The sequence below is a fragment of the Oryctolagus cuniculus genome, chromosome 17 (genome assembly GCF_051225735.1).
Source record: "Oryctolagus cuniculus isolate XC-2025 breed Fujian yellow rabbit chromosome 17, ASM5122573v1, whole genome shotgun sequence".
Classification (NCBI taxonomy): domain Eukaryota; kingdom Metazoa; phylum Chordata; class Mammalia; order Lagomorpha; family Leporidae; genus Oryctolagus; species Oryctolagus cuniculus.
In genome coordinates this window covers 24,945,785-24,966,104 of record NC_142883.1, presented here as the reverse complement: position 1 = coordinate 24,966,104, position 20,320 = coordinate 24,945,785, and the positions used below count along the sequence as shown (strand labels likewise).

General features: G+C 53.5%; 1 protein-coding gene across 1 annotated transcript in view; it reads left to right on the top strand.

Annotated features, from left to right (window-relative positions):
• Positions 1–20,320, top strand: part of TTLL6 (tubulin tyrosine ligase like 6) — a 32,438-nt gene that overhangs the window by 7,580 nt on the left and 4,538 nt on the right. Inside the window, exons 7-13 of the mRNA XM_051825576.3 lie at positions 1,802–2,027; positions 3,199–3,374; positions 4,172–4,360; positions 5,180–5,351; positions 6,205–6,483; positions 14,920–15,295; positions 15,635–15,912. Coding sequence (XP_051681536.1) covers positions 1,802–2,027; positions 3,199–3,374; positions 4,172–4,360; positions 5,180–5,351; positions 6,205–6,483; positions 14,920–15,295; positions 15,635–15,912 — 1,696 coding nt within the window. The remainder of the gene's footprint in view (positions 1–1,801; positions 2,028–3,198; positions 3,375–4,171; positions 4,361–5,179; positions 5,352–6,204; positions 6,484–14,919; positions 15,296–15,634; positions 15,913–20,320) is intronic.

Genomic DNA, 20,320 nt, shown 5'->3' with positions numbered 1-20,320 from the left:
AGGTGTGGACAGGCGGTCACGCAGCTGGGAGGTGAACCCAGGCTGGCTGAGTCTGTGCCCCTCAGCACGATGCCAGATGGCCCCCGCCATGCAGCCCAGCGTGTTCCACCGGGGTGCTTTCTTTGCCCGGGCCTCCCTGGTTCCCACCTCCCTGCTTTTGCTCAATTCCAACCCAAAAAATGTGGATGCGCATCCTGAGAGGTCTTTCTCCTGTCTCACTAAGCTTCTGCGCTGCCCGCCGCCGTCGGGTTCCAGGGTCTGGTTCAGCCGCATAACCAGCAGTATGGGGAAGACCCGTCTTCTCTTGGAGCATAGCTGTCACCGCCAAATCTCTTCCCAAAGGTCCCCCCCCCGCCTCAACTGCCCCGCTGGGGACCAGGTTTCCCATATGTGAACTTGTGGGGGGACGCGTTCAAGTCTCAGCCCGTTCCAGGGTCCTTAAGCTCCTTGAGGGTTAGAATGCCACCTTGAACTTCAGGGGGTCTCCCCTGCTGCCAGGCAGAGCTCTACTTCCTCCCCCCACCTCCCCCCTACACCCCATCTGTTTTCCTCTCTCTGAATTCTTCCTGAACTTTTGAGACCCTCTGCCCCTCACACCTGCCTTGCAGTTGCCTTGCCAGTCCACCCCAGGCTCCGTGGGAGGACTGCCCCAGTCACACTGAAGGAGACAGAAAAGCTGAAACCCTGGCAGGCTTCGGGGGCAGACACCGGCTCGGCGTCACTGTTCAGTGTGCCAGCCTGGCGTTAAATCAGACTGAGACTGAGCACGGGCCCGTATGAAGTTACACAACCCAGTATGTTCTCTGCAGCGGGCCCTGACTCATCTAAAGGTCGTGTTATCTTTGGTAACGTCGGTCGTAAGAAGTTGGAGAAGTGTATAATCTATTCTGGGAAAATTTATTTCCCTATTAGGCAGAGGCGGTGCTCTTTTCCCACTTGAAAGGCTTGGCTTCGAGCAACAGGGGCAGCGAGAGGAGGTGGCCCCCATGTGGAGCGGCCTTTGCTGATCTGTCTTGATGTAAATGCATCTTTAGTTGTCTGGATGTGAGTTCCCTCCCAGATGGTTCTTAGACTTCCCACGACACCAGTTTCCTGGTGAGCCCTCTGTGCAGGAAGCTTTGCACGCACAGCAGGCCCCCTCACAGATGCTCACCGGCTGGCCAAACTGCTGCCTCCCATCTGACCCTCTGCATGGGGTTGGGTAAGCTTTGGGGGGCGCCTGGGTGAGCCATGTCTCTTGTCTTCTTCAGTCCCCTCTCTGCCCTTCACTCCCCTGCACCTTCTCTGTGTGCCTGCAGGAGGCGTCGTCTCAGCTTTCCGTTCTAAAATTGGGAAGGTCCAGTTTGCCTGGGACCATTGGCGACCCTATCTATGGACATGTCCTGGGGCCGCCTGCTCCCCGTGGGCAGCCTGCAAACAAGATTTCCGTGTCTTTGACGACCCCAGAGTCCCCTCAATGGCTGAGGTGGGACTCGGGGATCAGAGTGCTTAGAAGGCTCCCCAGGTACTTCTGCCAACACCAAAGGCTGAGAAACCATTGCCACGGTTTTCCTCCCCGTGAGCCCTCCCCCAGCCCGCAGGTGTTTATGGGTCCTAGCGGAAGTGCCCAGGCCCTGTCTGCGCCCACCCCAGGCCTACAGGGTGCAGCCCTGAGACTCCTGCAGGCCTCCCCAGCACCAACACAGCCCCGTGCACGTTGCCCTCGCTCCTGCTTCTCTTTAGAAGTTTCTGGTTCCCAGTGCCGTGGCCTTGGCTGACACGGGCCGGCTGCCCCGTCTCATGGCCTGTGACTCCCTCCCAGGAAGCTCTCCACCTTCAACGAGTACATGGAGAGCCGCGGCCACGACCTGAAGCAGATCTGGGAGGACATCGAGGACATGATCATCAAGACCATCATCTCCGCCCACCCCATCATCAAGCACAACTACCACACCTGCTTCCCCAACCACACGCTCAACAGCGCCTGCTTTGAGATCCTGGGCTTCGACGTCCTCTTGGACCACAAACTCAAGCCCTGGCTGCTGGAGGTAGGGAGGTGTGCCCGAGGTCGGCCCCTGCGGCCGCGGACTCCGCCCCCAGGGCTCACCTGGCCTGTCGGAATCAACTTCTGCCTCCCGCACTTGCTGCCTGGGGCTTCTCGCCTAGCTGAGAAGTGGCCACCAGAGGGGGGTAGATGGCTGGGAATTGGAGAATTCCTTTGTGCCTTGAGGTCTACAGAGACCAGGAAGCGCCGATCCTGGGCACCCAGCGACTGTAAGGATGGCACTCCCTTTTGTAATACAGACATCTCCCACAAAGCGGGTGTTTTTGCTCAAAGCTGGGTTGACACTGCCCAGTGTCAAGTGGAAGCTACCATGCCTGTCTTGCAGGGGCCTGGACGCCCCACATCCAAGGTTCAGCAGGATTTGCTTCCGTGGAAATGGGTGAGGGAGCCGCCTCCTGTCTCCCCCATGCCCGGGGGAGTGGGGCTGCCTCTCTTCCAGGTTGGGCTGGGGCTCAGGAGTGTTCGAGTGGCCACCGCCTTGAAGAGCAAGGGGTGCAAGGTGAGATCAGAGGTGCTCGTGGCAGAGCCACAGAGTCAGGCTCTGGTGTGAACAGCCCAGAACTGTACATGAACTTCCTGTGGCCCACCCCGTGCTCCACTCCCCAACCCGTGCTCCTGTGCCTGGTGGGAAGGGGGAGACGGCTGTTGAGAGCGCATCCCTGAAGAGCAGAAGAAGCCACCAGGAGTGAGCCTTTGGAAACTACTAGAAATCAGCAAATTGTCCCTGAATGATAGGGACTTTTCTGGGGGCAGGAATGGGTCCTCTCCCTTCCCCCACCTGATGCCCCTCAACCCTGACCAGGAGGCAGCACACATCGGTCACTCCTTTCTGCTCCCTGCCTGCAGGCTCACCCTGCCCCGTGCTGCTCTGTGGAAGGCACCGTGCACATGGGAGACCACACATGCCCTGCATGGGGGCAAACCAAGTAGTGGGCTGCCCAGGAAGAAAGGACTTGGGGGGAAACTGGTTAGACCAGAGGCAGTACTCTGGTCCAGACCCTTGCTTGCCGCATGCCTGGTCCCCCCAGACCCCAGACACGAGCTGGACCCCGAGGTGGGCTTTGATAGGAGTGTGGAGGTGGCGCCTTGGCTTCCCCCACTGTATCCGCTGTGGACCGCCCTGGCTGTGCCCAGCTGCCATCTCCCTCTCACAGGTCAACCACTCTCCAAGCTTCTCCACCGACTCGAGGCTGGACAGAGACGTGAAGGACAGTCTGCTGTACGACACCCTGGTCCTGATCAACCTGGGAAGCTGTGACAAAAAGAGAGTGCTGGAGGAGGAGAGGCTGCGGGGCCGCTTCCTGCAGCAGTGCCGCTCACGGGAGAGCAGGTGCAGCCACACGGCCCGGCCCCGCGCTTCCCTGCTCCTGGCAACACCAGGCTGCTGTCTCGTGGGCACTGTCTCTCCTAAAAGGAGAACAGGAGGCAGGTGGGATGGGGTGCCGTGTGTTCTCGGTCTCAAAGCCCAGGTGACTTCCTGAAAGGGAACTGACTTGCAAAAAGTCACCTTGCTGGTAAGTGCAGGCCTGGATCTGGAGCCCAGCCCATGGTTCTGCTGCCTAGGCAGCCAGCACACCTCTGTGCCTCCAAGGTCCGTGAGAAGGAGCAGCCATCACGCCAAGGGCCTCCTCTCAACCAGACCCCCGCCTGTGTCCTCGCCACTTAGGGGCTTGTCATTCCCCCTCCCTCTGTGACCTCTGCCTCTCCTGGGGGCTGTGAGAAGAACAGGACTGTCGCAGCTCGTGGAAGCTCCTGCAGCTCACCCAAGGAGCCCCCAAACGGCAAAACAAGCCTCCGTTCTCCGGAGCAGGGCAGCGAGGGCAGGGAGGGGAAGGCGGCGGCACTCTGCCTCCAGGGACGAAGCCGGGGCAGAGACGAGCTTTATTTCTGTGAGATTATCTGGTGGGTGTCAGAGCCTTCTACCCAGCTCCTTGCACAGGGACACTGGCTGTCCCCAGAGGGCTGGAATCTGCCCCCAGAAAACGCTTTCCCTTAGCGGATACTCTTCGGCCACTGTTACGGGCAAGGCCACCATCTGGCCGGAGATGACATCATCCAGCCTGGACGCTGTCCCTCCCACAAACAGAAACCCACTGACCTGCCATCCTGTGTTCTGCTTCCCACCAGGATGGAGGAAGCCCAAGGCTTCCAGGCTATGTGGTTAGCAAAAACTGAGAAATACGAGAAGGAAAACCACGGCGGGTTCCGGCTGATTTACCCCAGTCTGAATTCGGAGAAGTACGAGAAGTTTTTCCAGGACAACAGCTCGGTCTTCCAGAACACGGCTGCTTCCAGGGCCCGGGAGGTGTACGCCCGGTAGGAAGGCTCCCTGTGGGAGGTGGGCGGGATGCTCTGGCCACTGTGCCGGACCTGCCGGGAGCACCTCTGAGCATCCGTCCCCAGCTGGGAGAACGTTTGCTCTGGCCCAGCAAAGTGCAAGAGTTACGGAGATGCCCTGAGCTGGGGGTGGGGGGTATTAAATGAGTAGGTGGGGTCTGTTTCCAGGAACACACCCCTGGGACAGGCACCCCCGCCTCACTCCTGGGTGCCCATGGAGGGATGCAGGTAGAACATCTAAGAGCTGGAAGGGACTCATCCCCTGAGTCCAGATCCCACCCACGTCCCCCTGAGCCCGGTTTCCATCCATCACCATGGTTGATGGGAGTGCAAGTCAGAACAGAGAAGGGGTCACACTGATAATGACAGGAGAGGGACTCTTGAGACTGAGTTATTTTCCCTCGATTATTCCACCTCTTGTCCACTCCTGGGATCCACTGGCCAGGGATCCCCCGCAGAGGAGGTGGTCCCAAGTGGGAGCCCCTGGCATTCGCCTTCTCCCCAGACCAACTCCCTGTACCTGCTGCAGATGGGCACTGCCCTACTAGGGACTGGGGAGCAACGAGGGCCGCTGTGCACCTCTGCTTGGATGCTGGTCCCCACACGAGGCATGGTTAGAGGGGTGACCATCCTCCCTGCCCTGCTCCTCGGCCTTCAGTCCCCAGTGCAGACGCAGGGGGGAGAAAGGGAGGAGTCCTCTGCCTCCCCAGTCTGTCTCGTGCATCCTTCCAGGGCAGCACCTGCCTTCACAGCCGGTTTCTCACCCCGGGGGCCACTCTTTCTTCCTCGACCCGGCAGGCAGCTGATCCAGGAGCTGAGAATTAAACAGGAGAGCAAATCCCTTCAAAGGAGAGAGAAGGCCAACAGGCAGGGGGAGTCGGCGGGTGAGCGAGTGAGAGGCAAGAGCACCAGGATGTGGCGGCAGACACAGCCCCAGAAGTGCAAGGTCACCACCTGCGCCTCCAAACAAGTAAACCCAGACGGGAGGGGAGCGCACACCAGCACCCTGCCCCTGCTGGGGCCGGTCCATCGGGGGGTGCTGCGGAGACCGCTACTCAGAGCCCAGACACACTGAGGGGCTGCACGGAGGGCTGGGCCACGGACGGGGAGCCCCGAGGGCGCCAGGGCACAGCAGCCCACAGAGAGGGGGCTCTCACTGCCCCATCCTTCTCGCCCTCCAGTAGGAGTACCAGCCCCAGGCTGTGCTGGGAGCCTGAGTGCCGTCCCTGTTTATGGACTAGGCCCCAGGACGAATGTCGTGGTGGGAATGCCCCCCTCCCACAGGCCCCTCCAAGAGCTTCTGCATGATAGGCCTCTCAGAACATCACCGGGGGATGCCTGGCCACGCCTAAGTCCTGCACCTGCTCTCTGTGCAAAGTGTGCAGGGCCACTCTTCAGGCATCCTGTGACCTAAGTCTTCCACTTCCCCCTTCTCTGGCCAGCACTCTCTCCTGGCTCAGTGGAAAAATTCCAGACTTGTGAATCCATGTTCTTTACCTCCAAGACTCACAGGAAGGGATGGGATTAGAGCAACTTTCTATTTTTTTTTTTTTAAACTTGGTTAGGGTCATGGACCCTTCAAGCATAGGATAAAATCTATGCAATCTCTTGTTATAAAGTATGCAATGCATAGTTTTAAAGCTGCAGTTTCAAGTGGCTTGAAGCTGTCCATGATGGAACCCCAGGTTTGCAGCCCCAGGGTGGACTTGGAGACCTACTGTGTCCCTTCCTCTCCCCCATGCACCCACCCCGGGTGCACGTGAATCCGGAAGTGGACAGAGCTGGGTCCCCATGGGCTGTGTGTTTGATTTCCTCCTTCCCAGCCCTTCCAGCCATTGTCGCTAGTGTCCTGCATCCCAGACTTGCTCTTGAGTGTCAGAGATTTAAAGAAAAACGAGCCAGATGGCAGCTCCCACCCGAAGGCTTCCAGGAGGAAAGCTGGCCCTGCTCCCCACAAGTCCGCACCTACACGGCACTACAGCTCCGTACCTGACCTGAGGAATTCAAGTCTCAGCTGCTCAGGGCTGGAGCTCCATAAACCCAGCTCCAGAACCAAGAAGGCCAAGTCTACCTCTGCTGTGTGCATTTTCCCTGGCGCTGGAGTAAGTGGAGGGCCAGGCTCCGGGAGGGGATGATAAGGGTCTTGGTTTCTGGTCCCTTCTGTGGCCCTTTGAGTAAGACCCTGTAGCTCCCATGTGTGGTACCCAAGTTATGGAATGGTTTACCTGCCAGGAGGTCAGGTCTGGGACAGCCTACTCCCCTTCCCCAAAAGGGTGAGAGGTCTCCCATCTGCTTCTTCATTCCCCAAATGCTGGCAACATCTGGGTCTGAAACCATGGACCAGACTGAAGCCATGGACCAGGTCCAAAACCCAGGAACTCCAGTATGGGATGCTGGCATCCTCAGCAGTGCCAAGTGCTCATCCCCGGGACAGCTGTAGAAAGGCCATCATATGCAGCCCCTCTCCTTAGGCAGGTCACCCCCGCAGTGCTTTCCCAGGGCTGCTGGTGCCACCAACCCGGTGACTTCAGACAACACAATTTACTGCCTCCCAGTTAAGGCTGGGAGCTGAAGGGGGTGTGAGCAGGGCCACCGTCCATCTGAAGGCTCCAGAGGGAGGATCCTTCCTTGGCTTTTGCTGGGTTCTCATGGCTGCTGGCATCCCTTGGGGTTCCTTGGTCTGTATCAATGTAACCCCAGACTCTACTTCTGTTGTAACATGGACTCAGCCATTTGGGGAGTGAAACAGAGGATCTCTCTCTCCATCTCTCTTTTTGTCTCTCTGCATTTCAGATAAGTAAATCTTTGTTTATTTTTAAAGATTTGTTTTATTTATTTGAAAGGCAGAGTTAGAGAGAGAGAGACAGAGATATCTTCCATATGCTGGTTTACTCCCCAAATGGCCACAATGGCCAAGGCTTGGCCAAGCCCACATTAGCAATGAAGCAGCCGGGACTCAAAGCAGTACTCCTATGGGATACTGGCATTGCAGGCAATAGCTGAACCCACTGTGCCATAATGCCAGCCCCGTGTAACTGGTATTTTTAAAAGAATAGGATGAAACAGAACATAAACTATCAAGTGAGTCACCATTTCTTGTATAGTAACCGTTGTTTTAGAAAGTTTCCTTTTTTTTTTTATTTTGACAGGCAGAGTGGACAGTGAGAGAGAGAGACAGAGAGAAAGGTCTTCCTTTGCCATTGGTTCACCCTCCAATGGCCGCCGCGGCCAGCGCGCTGCGGCCGGTGCACCGTGCTGATCCAGTGGCAGGAACCAGGTACTTATCCTGGTCTTCCATGGGGTGCAGGGCCCAAGCACTTGGGCCATCCTCCACTGCCTTCCCTGGCCGCAGCAGAGAGCTGGCTTGGAAGAGGGGCAACCAGGACAGAATCCGGTGCCTTGACCGGGGCTAGAACCTGGTGTGCCAGACTCCAAGGCGGAGGATTAGCCTAGTGAGCCGCGGCGCCGGCTCCTTTTTTTTTTTTTTTTTTTTTTTTTTAAGATTTATTTATTGATTTGAAAGGCAGAGTAACAGAGAGGCAGAGGCAGAGAGAGAGAGAGAGAGATTCTATCTACTGGTTCACTCCCCAAATGGCTGTAGCAGCCACAGCAGAGAGATGGATAGGAAGTGGAACACCTGGGACTCGAACCAGTGGCATAGGGGATGCTAGCACTGCAGGCAGCAACTTTACCCACCATGCCACAGTGCCAGTCCCTGGAAACTTTCTTCCAGTTGTGTGTGTATATTATGTTGGTTTGTGAAGCACAGTGGGTTTCCTAGCATGGTGTATGGTTAAAAGCTTTGAAAAACATGATGCTATTCTCTGCTACACTTGGACCGTGGGAACTCTCGAAGATTTTATTAATTAAGGAACCAACTTTAGGCTTTGTTCATTTTATCTATGATTTGTTTTCTACTTCATTGATTTCCACTGTATCTTTATTATTTCCTTGTTTCTGTTAACTTTAATCACTTTTTATAGCCTCATAAAGTAGAAAATTAGATTATTTATTTAAAAATAATTTCCCTTTATAATATAAGTGCTTAGCACTATAAATTTCCCTGTAAACAGTAGTTGATTTGGGGGCCAGTGCTGTGGCTTATCAGATAAAGCAGCTGCCTGCAGTACCAGCATCCCATATGGACTCCAGTTCAAATCCCGGCTGCTCCAGCTCATTCCTATGGCCCGGGAAAGCTATGGAAGATGGCCCAAGTCCTTGGGTCTCTGTACTCAAGTGGGAGACCTGGAAAAAGACCCTGGCTCCTGGCTTTGGATTGGCGCAATTCCAGCCATTGTGGCCATGTAGAAAGTGAACCTGTTGATGGAAGATCTCTCTCTCTCTCTCTCTCTCTCTGCCTCTGCCTCTGCCTCTCTGTAACTCTGCCTTTCAAATAAATAAATCAATCTTTAAAAAAAAAAAAAAGTTGATTTGCAGGCCACAAGTTTTCGTACATTACATTTTCACTTCTCATTTGGTTTGAAATACTGTATTTCCCCAGAGCTTTCCTCTTTGACCCATGCCTTATCTAGAAGTGCATTGTTTAACTTTTGAATATTTGGGAATTTTCTAGATATCTTCCTCTTGTGTATCTTATTTAATTCCCTTGTGGTTAGTGCGCATGCTTTGCAAAATTGTGGTCTTTTGCAATTTTATCAGGACTTGTTTTATGGCCCTGCAAGTGTTTTATCTTGGTAAATGTTCCAGGGGTAAATGAAAAGAATGTGTATTCTACTGTGATTGGGTGATTAGTCTCTCTCGAGACAAACAAGGCTGTGCTTTCCTTTTTTTTTTTTTTTTTTTAAATTTATTTTTGTTTGAAAGGCAGACAGAGTGACAGAGATCTTCCCTCCACTGGCTCACTCCCCAGATGCCCACAAGACCCAGGGATAGGCCAGTGGAAGCCAGTAGAGTTCAGGCTGTGTCTCCCACATGGGTGGCAGGAATCTGGGTAGTTGAGCCATCGCCTGCTGCCTCATAGGGTGTGCATTAGGAGGAGAAGCTGGAATCAGAAGGGAGCTGGGCCCAAGTCCCAGGCACTCTGATGTGGGCTGTGAGCTTCGTCTTAGCCACCAAATGTGCCAGACATCCTCCCCATCCTCTGCCTTTTTTTTTTTTTTTAAAGATTTTATTTATTTATTTGAGAGGTAGAATTACAGACAGTGAGTTACAGACAGTGAGAAAGGTCTTCCTTCCGTTGGTTCACCCCCCAAATGGCCACAACACTGGAGCTGCACCAATCCAAAGTCAGGAGCCAGGAGCTTTTTCCGGGTCTCCCACGGGGTGTGCAGGGACCCAATGACTTGAGCCATCTTCTACTGCTTTCCCAGGCCACAGCAGAGAGCTGGACTGGAAGAGGAACATCCAGGACTAGAACTGGCACCCATATGGGATGCAGGTGCCGCAGGCAGAGGATTAACCTACTGCGCCATGGTGCTGGCCCCCCTCTGCCTTTTAATTGGAGTGTTTACCACATTTTTATTTCATATCATCATTAATATGATTGAACTAAAGGCTGAAATTTTGTTTTTGTTTTCAAGTCATCTGCTTTTTTTTTTTTTTTTTAAGGTTTATTTATTTGAAAGGCAGAGCCACAGAGAGAAAGGGAGAGACAAAAGGAGAACCTGCACCCTGTTGCACTCCCCAGAGGCCGCAACAGCTCGAGCTGGGCCAGGCCAAAGCCAGGAGCTCCATTCTGGTCTCCTAAATGGGTGGCAGGGGCCCAAGCACCTGGGCCATCCCCCACTGCCCTTCCAGAGGCTTTAGCAGGGAGCTGGATCAGAAGTGGAACGGGAGGGCCGGAGCTGTGGTGCAGTGGGTTAAGCCTCTGCCTGTGGCACCGGAATCCCATAAAGGTCCCAGTTTGTGCCCTGGCTGCTCCTCTTCCGATCCAGCTCTCCGCTATGGCCTGGGAAAGCAGTAGAAGATGGCCCAAGTGCTTGGGCCCCTGCACCCACATGGAAGACCTGGAAGAAACTCTTGGCTCCTGGCCTCAGATCAGCCCAGCTCCGGCCTTTGCCCTACATTCCTGTTTTCCTGCCTTCTTTTGGGTGAATTGAAAGATTGAATACTTGTTGGTCTTAATTCCTCTATTGCCTTTTTAGTTCTAACTCTTTGCTATTTTTAGTGGTTATTCTAGGGCTTTCAATATTCATCTTCTGCTTATCAGAATTTATGTAGAATAAATGTACTTTAAATATAAGAAGCCTACTCCCTCTTTTGTGCTCACATAGATTAGAAATCCAACAATTCAATGTTATAAATGTTACTTTAAATAATTATAATATTTAAAAGAATTAAGATTAGTAATATTTTTAAAATTAAGCAAAGGGTACATATTTTAAGTTAAATTTTAATCTGAAAATCTCTAGTATTTATTGTAATACACATCTATCTGGTAGTCATAAATTTTCTGGTTTTGTTGATCTAAAATGTCTTTAGCCTTACTTTTTAAAAAAATTATTTATTTATTTGAAAGGCGCAGAGGCAGAGAGAGAGAGAGAGAGAGGTCTTCCATCCGCTGATTCACTCCCCAGAGAGCTGCAACAGCCGGAGCTGCGCTGATCTGAGGCCAGGAGCCAGGAGCTTCTTCCAGGTCTCCCACATGGATGCAGGGCCCCAAGGACTTGGGCCATCTTCTACTGCTTTCACAGGCCATAGCAGAGAACTGGATTGGAAGAGGAGCAGCCGGGGCTTGAACCGGTGCCCATACGGGATGCCAGCCCTGCAGGCGGTGGCTTTACCTGCTACACCACAGCGCCGGCCCCCAGCCTTAATTTTTAAAGATACTTTTGTTGGACCTAGAATTTTGGGTTGACCCCTTTTTTTTTTCCTTTCAGCACATTAAAAATGTTGTTCTATTACCTTTTTTTAAAAAAAAAATTACTCATTTATTTGAAAGGCAGAGTTACAGAGAGAGGGGGGGAGAAACAGAGAGAGAGATCTTCCAACCGCTGGCTTACTCCCCCAGATGGCCAAAACACCAGAGCTAGGCCAATTCAAAGCCAGGATCCAGGAGGTTTCTCCAGGTCTCCTGCGTGGGTGCAGGGACCCAAGCACTTGTGCCATCTTACACTGCTTTCTCAGGCCATAGTAGGGAGTGGATCAGAAATGGAGCAGCTGGGACTCGAACAGGTGCTCATGTTGGGTGCTGTTGCTGCAGGCGGCTGTTTTACCCACTACACCACCCTCCATTCTTCCTCTTTTTTTTTTTTTTTTTAAAGATTTATTTATTTAATTGAAAGGCAGTTACACAAAGGCAGAGGCAGAGATAGAGGGGTCTTCCATCTGCTGGTTCACTCCCCAAATGACCACAGTGGCAGATCTGAGGCCAGGAACCAGGAGCTTCTTCTGGGTTTCCCACACAGGTGGAGGGGCTCAAGCACTTGGGCCATCTTCTGCTACTTTTCCCCAGGCCATAGCAGAGAGTTGGATTGGAAGTGGAACAGCCGAGACTGGAACCAGTGTCCATATGGGTTGCTGGCATTGCAGGCGGAGGCTTTGCCACAGCACCAGCCCCCTTCCGTTACTTTTTAAAGTAAAAAGTCAACTATATTTATAATATTGTTCCCTTTATAAAATATGTCATCTTTGTATTGCAGCAATGACCATGATATGTCTGCATGTGATCTTATTTGTATGTGTACCATTTAGCATTTTTAATATTGCTCGTTTTATAAGTTGACATCTTTTACTAAATTTGAGAAGTTTATGGTCATTGTTAAAATTTTTTTTCTATTTTTTTCCTTCTCCTTCTGAGATTTCAAGAACATATATACTAAGTCACATAATTCCGTCTCACAGACTTTTTTTTTTTATTTGAAAGGCAGAGTTACAGAGAGGCAGAGGTGGGGGGAGGGGTGTCTTCCATCCACTGGTTCACTCTTCAGATGGCCGCAATGGCAAGAGCTGAGCCAATCTGAAGCCAGGATCTAGGGTCTTTTTCTGGGTCTCCCAGGTGGGTGCAGGGGCCCAAGGACTTCGACTGTCTTCTACATCTTCTACAGCTTTCCTAAGCCATAGCAGAGAGCTGGATCAGAAGTGGAGCAGCCGGGACTCAAACTGGCGCCCATATGGGATTCTGGCACTATAGGCAGTGGCTTTTTTTTTTTTTTTTTTTTTTTTTTTTTTTTTGACAGGCAGAGTAGACAGTGAGAGAGAGAGACAGAGAGAAAGGTCTTCCTTTTTGCTGTTGGTTCACCCTCCAATGGCCGCCGCGGCTAGCGTGCTGTGGCTAGCGCACCGCGCTGATCCGATGGCAGGAGCCAGGAGCTTTTCCTGGTCTCCCATGGGGTGCAGGGCCCAAGCACTTGGGCCATCCTCCACTGCATTCCCTGGCCACAGCAGAGAGCTGGCCTGGAAGAGGGGCAACTGGGACAGAATCCAGCGCCCCAACTGGGACTAGAACCCGGTGTGCCGGCACCGCAAGGTGGAGGATTAGCCTAGTGAGCCGTGGCGCCAGCCTATGTAGGCAGTGGCTTTACCCACTACAGCCCCTCACAGACTCTTCATTCTTAGGTTCTATCCATTTTTCTTTGACTTTGTCTCTTCTGTTCAGATGGCGCAATTCTTTTGCACTATCTTCAAACTCAGTGACTGTTTTGCCGGCTATCAAACCCATTCAGTACATTTTTCATTTGTTGTTATACTTTTGAGCCCTATGGAAGTTTTCCTCAGTTCTTTTTTATAGTTTCTGTTTCCTGGGGCCGGCATTGTGGTGCGGTGGGTTAAGCCACTGCCTGAAATGCTCGCATCCCATATCAGAGTCCTGGTTCCAGTCCCATCTGCTCCGCTGTCAATCCAGCTCCCTGTTAATGTGCCTGGGAAAGCAGCAGATGATGGCCCAAGTGCGTGGTCCCTGTCACCCATGTGGGAGACCCAGATGGAGCTCCAGGCTCCTGGCTTCAGCCTGGCCCAGCCCCAGCCATTGCAGCCATCCAGGAAATGAAGGTCTCTCTTTCTCTGTCTCTTCCTCTCTCTGTCCCTCTGCCTTTCAAATAAATAAAATAAATAAATCTTTAAGAAATATGTATAGTTTCTGTTTCTCTGCATAGATTCTCATCATTTTATTTTCTCATATATGTGTGAAGCTGTCACTACAATCCATTTCCAGGGCTTTTCATCCCGAACAGAAACTCCGCACCCATTAACATGACTTTCCATTCTCCCCTCCCAGATCCCCTGGCAACTTCCATTCTAGTTTCTGTCCCGTGGATGGAACTCTGGGGGCCTTATATTCAGTGACGTCATATCGCATTTGTCCTTCTGTGTCTGGTTTCCTTCATGGTGTAGCCCAGGTCAGAATTTCCTTCCTTTCGAAGGCTGAATCACACTCCATCGCACATGCAGACCACACTGGTTTCTCCTTTTGACTGTCGGCGGGTACCTGGGTCGGCTTTTGTGAGTAATGGCCCTGTGAACGCTGGTGCTCCTGGCTTTCTGAGCGAGTCCGTAGCAGCAGAATTGCTAGGACACAGGGTGTTTGTAATATTATTTCCCCAGGTCTCTCTAGATGGCTGGGTCTGCTTTCTCAGCAGCCGAGGGTTCCTATATTCCTAAGTGCTCAGCAACACTGGCGGTATCTCTCACCTTTGCCAGAAAATAATACCTATTTTCTGATTTTACTGTTTTTATTATTTTTTATTTGAGAGGCAGACAGACACACACACACACATGAACACATACCCCTCCCGTTTCTTTGTTCAATCGTCAAACGCCCACAGCAGCAGAGTTGGGCCAGGCTAACGCCAGGAGCCAGAACTCCATGTGGGTCTCGCATGTGAGTGGCGGGGGCTCAACCACTTAGGTCATCACCTCTGGCTCTCTGGATCTGCACGGCCAGGAATCTGGAGTCAGGAGCCCGAGCTGGGGATCACAAACCCGGACATTTGGATGTGGGACACAGGTATCTTAATTGCCAGGCTAAATGCCAACTTCCAGTACCTGATTACCGATCTCTGGTATTTACAATCTTCCTCATGTTTAAAGAGCTTTAGAGGAAGCATCGTCTGCCCTAGTGTGTAACCAACACATGGTCAGGAAACTATTCTCTCTCTCTCTTTTTTAATTAATTTATTTATTTGAAAGGCAAAGTATGGACACAGAGAGAGAGACACACACAGAGAGATCTTCCATCCACTTGTTCGTTCCCTGGATGGCCACAATGGCTGGAGCTAAGCCAATCTGAAGCCAGGAGCCAGGAGCTTCTTCCAGGTCTCCCACATGGGTGCAGGACTGAAACCCTTGAGCCATCTTCCACTGCTTTCCCAGGCCATCAGCAGAGAGCTGGATCAGAAGAAGAGCAGCTGGGACACGAACCGGCACCCATATGGGCTGCTGGCGCTGCAGGCAGAGGCTTAGCTCACTACGCCACTGTGCCGGACCCCAGTCAGGAAACTATTGTAACCCAAATCTTTCTAGCTGTTGAGGGACCCAGCTTTTAACTGAGCGCTGTAACCATTTCTGTTTGTTTTCGTGAAGAACAGTGCAGGAAGCCTTTTACTTTCCGCAGTCTCAGTTTGGACTCTGTTCTCTCCCAGCCTTTAGCCTCTGTAGAATCCTCCCCAGAATCTACCACCCCAGTCTCGGCCTCCTCAGAGTCTCCGCCAAACCCGACCCTGAGCACCAGCTCTGAGCGCAGCAGCCCAGGCACGGTCAGGCTGGTCTCCTTTCAAAAATGCAAGCTGCAGCAGATCCCCCGGCCGCCCACCTGGGAGAAGATAGCAAAACCTGCTCCCATGACAAAATGCCACAGCTTCTCGGAGAGCCTGAGCCCAAGCTGGATGTGGCCGAAGAATGACAGGGAGAGATGGCACCTGATGTCAGAGCTATTCCCCAGGGCCCATCAGCCGAGGAAGACGCACTCCTTGTGCCTGTCACACTACAACCCCAAGATGGTGCTGGGTGCCCGGTTGCGTGAGTGCTGGCGCATACACGGAGGGACCAGGGGCTTAGAGGAGAGAAGAACCAAAAGGTCTAGGCCTCATCACAGTCCCTGCCCTCAGGGAGACCCCAGTCTGCCGGTGGAGGTGTAGTCTGAGCCCTTCAGGTGTCTCTAGTCTGAATCGGAAGAAAAGTTCTTACCAGGTGATGGGAAAGAGAAAGTCTGGAGGGAGCAGTGGCTGGTGCTGGTTCGGAGAGACCCAGCCGATTTCAGGCCATTGAGCCCCTGGTGGGAGGTGGCCTCTGCCAGGAATCTGGGGGGGGGGGTGTCAGCAGCACACTCTGGTGATGCCGGTGACTTTGCCTTTCCAGAACGCCCCTCCCTGCCTAGGGAATGCCGCTCGGGCGGCCGCAGCTCTGGCAAGAAGAGGCGGCCACAACAGCCGGACGTCGCTGCCCTCCTCCTCCTGCAGAGCCCTCGCCACCAGGGGGCATCACCAAAAGACCTCCTGGTGGTGTCCACTCCAGCTCGACTGGACCCGAGGCCTGGCGGAAGCCGTACAGGTGCTGCGAGGGACCCGTGCACGCCGGACCGGGAAGCATACGGTCACTGCCTGATCTCTGGCCCACAAGGATGCGACAGGAACTAGGTAGGCCGTCCCATGTGTGGCCAGGGCACTCTGCCTCTCGGGAAGTGTTGAGGAATGTGGGAGGATGGGTAGAGGCTCGAAGACACCCAGGGAAGTAGGCAACTCGGATGCATCTCAGTGAAAGTATGAGCCCGTGCCGTGCGTGTTTCTGCTAGGACTCATCCACTCCCACCGCAAGGCACCCTTTGCCTTGCCTTCCTTTTAAGGCTAAACACTGAGACCACCGTAAATACAGGTCCCAGAAGTAGAACCGTGGTTGATTTTCACATCTACCTAACTTAGGCAGGGGTCACCTGCCCCAAAGGCTGGCCCTGTTTAGGAACGTACTGAAGGGGACACAGCAACAGCACAGGGCAGCCCGAGATAGACTGGAACCAGAGACTGGAGAAGCTTTGATTCCACAGCAGGGAAGGGCCAAGGACGTGGGAAGAAGCCCCCTACAGGCAAGTACAAAAATCTGGAGCTCCCAAGGTCACACTGCATGGAGCAGGGGGCTCTGTGCTGCTCCGGTGCCCATGGGTGGCTGCCCACCGAGTCATCTCCCTCACCCTTGCCACCTGAAGCAGGCTGTGACCAGACACCACCCCCGGGGCCCTGGTGACCAGCAGGACAGCCTGTGGGCAATTATCAGCCCCAGGGCATCTCCTGGGGGGCTTGTTAAAATGCATGTGCCAGGGCCTACTCCCAGAAATTCTGCTGCAGTAGCGTGGGGGCCCAGGAATCTGCATTTTAGGAAGCTCTCGTAGTGCCCTCAGCACCCTCAGAGAAGAGCTGGATCCCAGGTCTCCCAAAGTTCCCTGGTGGTAGGAGTGATGTGGGCGACCTTGTGAAACTGACTGCTTCCCAGGCCACACCCCTGGAGATGCTGACATGAGGGGGCCTTGGGAACCCATCGTTGGACCGGTGTCTCGGATGCGGATAGGAAGGACCATCTCACATTCACACCCAGGCCCTCTGTTACTGGAACAACACTCCCTGAGCGCCCCGCAGCCCCGCCCCACCCCCGCTGTCTCCAGCGCAAGGTTCATACTTTTCTGGTCCTGGGATTTTCAGTAAAGACAGCCGCTTACTCTTACTGATGTCCCTCCTATTTAAAGAAAGAAAAAAAGAGTGATGTGTTGGATTATAATAAGCATTTTACTCTGTAGGACTGTTAGAATGAAATGAGAATAATCCAAAGCCACACGAAGAAGAGAGGAGATAATTAGGGTATGACGAAGGGCTTCCTGCGCTGACCTTTGAGTATGGCCCTGAACCCTAACAGAAAAGGCCAATCCGGCATTCTTTGTCCTTTTAATCCCATGAGAGACTCCCTTAAAGCATGAACTCTGTCTCCACCATCAGATTGGGGTCTCCCTGAGGGCAGGGGCTGCGTCCCATCCCACAGCTGGGGCTCTCCAAAGATGAGGCCTGGTCCTGTCAGTCCCTCTGTCCCCTAAGGCCCTGATCCATCCCTGTATGCTCCAGCACTCACGTGACAGGCACCCAGCCCCAGCTGGGGGGGTAGTGAGCTGGGCACCAGGATGCTTCCTCCTCAGCTGACCCCCGGGGAACAGCTCGGACATCAGGCGCGGCTTCTCCCTGTTGTTCTTTTTGTTGTTGTTGTTGTCCTTTTCTGTTCTCTTCTTTTTTTTCCTTTCTTTTTCAAAGATTTAATTATTTGTTTGAAAGGCAGAGTTTACAGAAGAGGGAGATACAAATAAAGTGAGATATTCCATCCTTTGGTTCACTCCCCAAATGGCCACAATGGCCAGGGCTGGGCCATGCCAAAGCCAGGAGCCAGGAGCTTTATTTGGGTCTCCCATGTGGGTGCAGGGGCCCAAATACTTGGGACATCTCCCACTGCTTTCCCAGGCCATTAGCAGGGAGCCTGATGGAAAGTGGAGCAGCAGGACTCAAACGGGTGCCCATATGGGATGCCAGCACTGCAGGTGGCGGCCTTACCCACTAAGCCACAGCGTCGGCCCCTACAAAGCTGTTTCTGCAGGTAGCAAAGATGATGGGACCACACAAGCCCTCCTGGAATCCAGTATGGTGATCACTGGACCTCCTCAACCAGCTTCTAAAACTTCTCTCCAGACCATAAAGGACTGACACAGGAGAAAGAAAACTCAGAGTGGGGATCACATCCAGGAGAATGGGCACCTGTCACACGTGGCTTCGCGGCTGGGGCAGGATGCTGGGCGAGAGTGGGGCTGTGCATACGAAAGAATCACTGAGTGGAAGAAGCCATGAGCTGCGCAGAGGCCCAGGCAGGCTCCCAGAGGCCGGCGAGGCAGGTGCCACCACCGCTCCCTCCCCCAGCTTTGCAGATGAAGAAACTGAGGTCTAAGGATGTCCAAGGACCCGCCCAGCCTTACACAAGGGATGGACTTGGGACAAACAGCCCAGGCTCCCTCCTCCTCCGTACCCCTTTGCGTGAACTTAGAGCCCTGACAGGGTCCTCTGTGTTTTCGGTGCACTTTCAGTGTGGACTGGCCGCCAAGCACAGGGTGTTGTAAGTCTGCACAGCAGCTGAGTCCTAGGGGTTAAGTGATTTCGTAGAGTTTTAAAGATGATTAAAGCCTTGTCCAGTAGGGTGCCTGGCTTGCCAGCTCCAGGATAATGATGCTAAAGATGAGGCTACATGGGTCCAGCACTGTGGCTTAATGGGTAAAGCTGCCACCTGCAGTGCAGGCATCCCATATGGGTGCTGGTTCGAGACCTGGCTGCTCCACTTCCAATCCAGCTCTCTGCTATGGCCTGGGAAAGCAGTAGAAGATGGCCCAAGTCCTTGGGCCTCTGCACCAGCGTGGGAGACTTGGAAGAAGCTCCTGGTTCCTGGCTTCGGATCAGCTCAGCTCCAGCTGTTGTAGCCATTTGGGGAGTGAACCAGCGGATGAAAGACCCCCCCCCCCGCCTTTCTGTAACTCTGCCTTTCAAATAAATAAATAAATCTTATAAAAAAAAAAGGGATGAGGATACTGGGGTTGTGGGGATGAGCCCCACGTGCCTGGACCACGACACACTGGCCTGCGGTGCACTGCAAGCTTTGCAGACGTTACCGCAGTCAGGCCACTGCATTCTCTGTGCTCAGATAGGGAAACCAAGGCTCCGAGAGGTGGGGGAACCTCGCTTCTTTGCCGCTTCCACCCATTCTCTCAAGCCAGCCGTCCTGGCTGCCCTTCACTGATGCACGTCAAGTGTTCGGGGTGATGAGGCCCGGAGATGAATGTTGGGAAGGTCAAATGAGTTTCTAGTGCCTGCGGATGGGACTCGCCCCAGAACCTCCTGGCCCACAAGACAGCGAGGGGGATGGGGATGATGATGCTTTAACTGACTACTGTCCTGGAGGCCATTTTAAAGGGGAATCTTTCAAAAATCTTTCTGTTTTCTAGAATCTGGATTGCTGCCATTATTTCCATTCCTACCTCCTACTGCTAGGAAGTGATCGCTGTCTCCCCACAACGTCTCTGGCATCCACTGGAAGTCTCATTGCCTCATCTAGATACCCCGGTCTGATAAATCCCTCCCACTAGCACCACTGAGGCCGACAGTCTTGCCTTTGCTTAGCTTACTGTGCTATGGGCCTGTGACTTCCACGGCCCGATGGGTGCTGCCCCAGGACTCACTCCAGTTGCCCTACCAGTGGTCCTCCCACAGTGCCATCCTCCAGGGCACTGCCCCAGGTAGAGCAACCTGCAGGGAGACGCGTTTCAGAGAAGGACTCGGCACTCCAAGGAGCCGGAGTCCTCCGTCCGCCACCTGGCCTGTGCCAGTTGGTCCTCATCTCTCAAGATAAAGGACAAGGCTGGGCATGACGGAGAACTCAGGGCCCTGAGTTAGGAGAACTGGGGCAGCTGCAACATCACCACATACCAGTCAGACGCCCTTCCCGCTCTGGCCAGCCCTGAGAGCCACCGCTGCTACCTCGGAGCCCACATGTCCCAGCCCGACTCAGCCTCGTCGGTGAAGTCAGAGGGGAGGTGTCAGCAGCCAGCCTACAGAAATGCGGCCCCTTCCCTTCTGGTGCACATCAGTGCAATGAGTGACCGTGTTCAATGTCAGCAGCAGGGGCCTGACTCGGGGAGAGTGGGGTGGGGGTGGGGGAGATCGTTCTGACACCCCCAAGAAGGGAGCTCCAGATCCATTGGAAAGTCATCAGGAGACGTTTTGCAGAATTTCTGGGGGACAGATGGCCTGCAGTGAACCCTGCCCTTCTTCCTGAGCCTGGGCCACCCTTCGTCCGAGCCTGGGCTGGCCCTCTCCAGAGCACTGTGGCTCCTCTGCCTCTGCCCAGTGCCAGGCCTGAGAGACTCCAGGGATCACATTGCACCAATCCTGCCAGGTCCCTCTCTCTGCTCTCTAGGAACATGACCTAGGACTTTTGCTTCCCTAGCTCACCCTGTGTTGCATCCTTGGTGAGAGT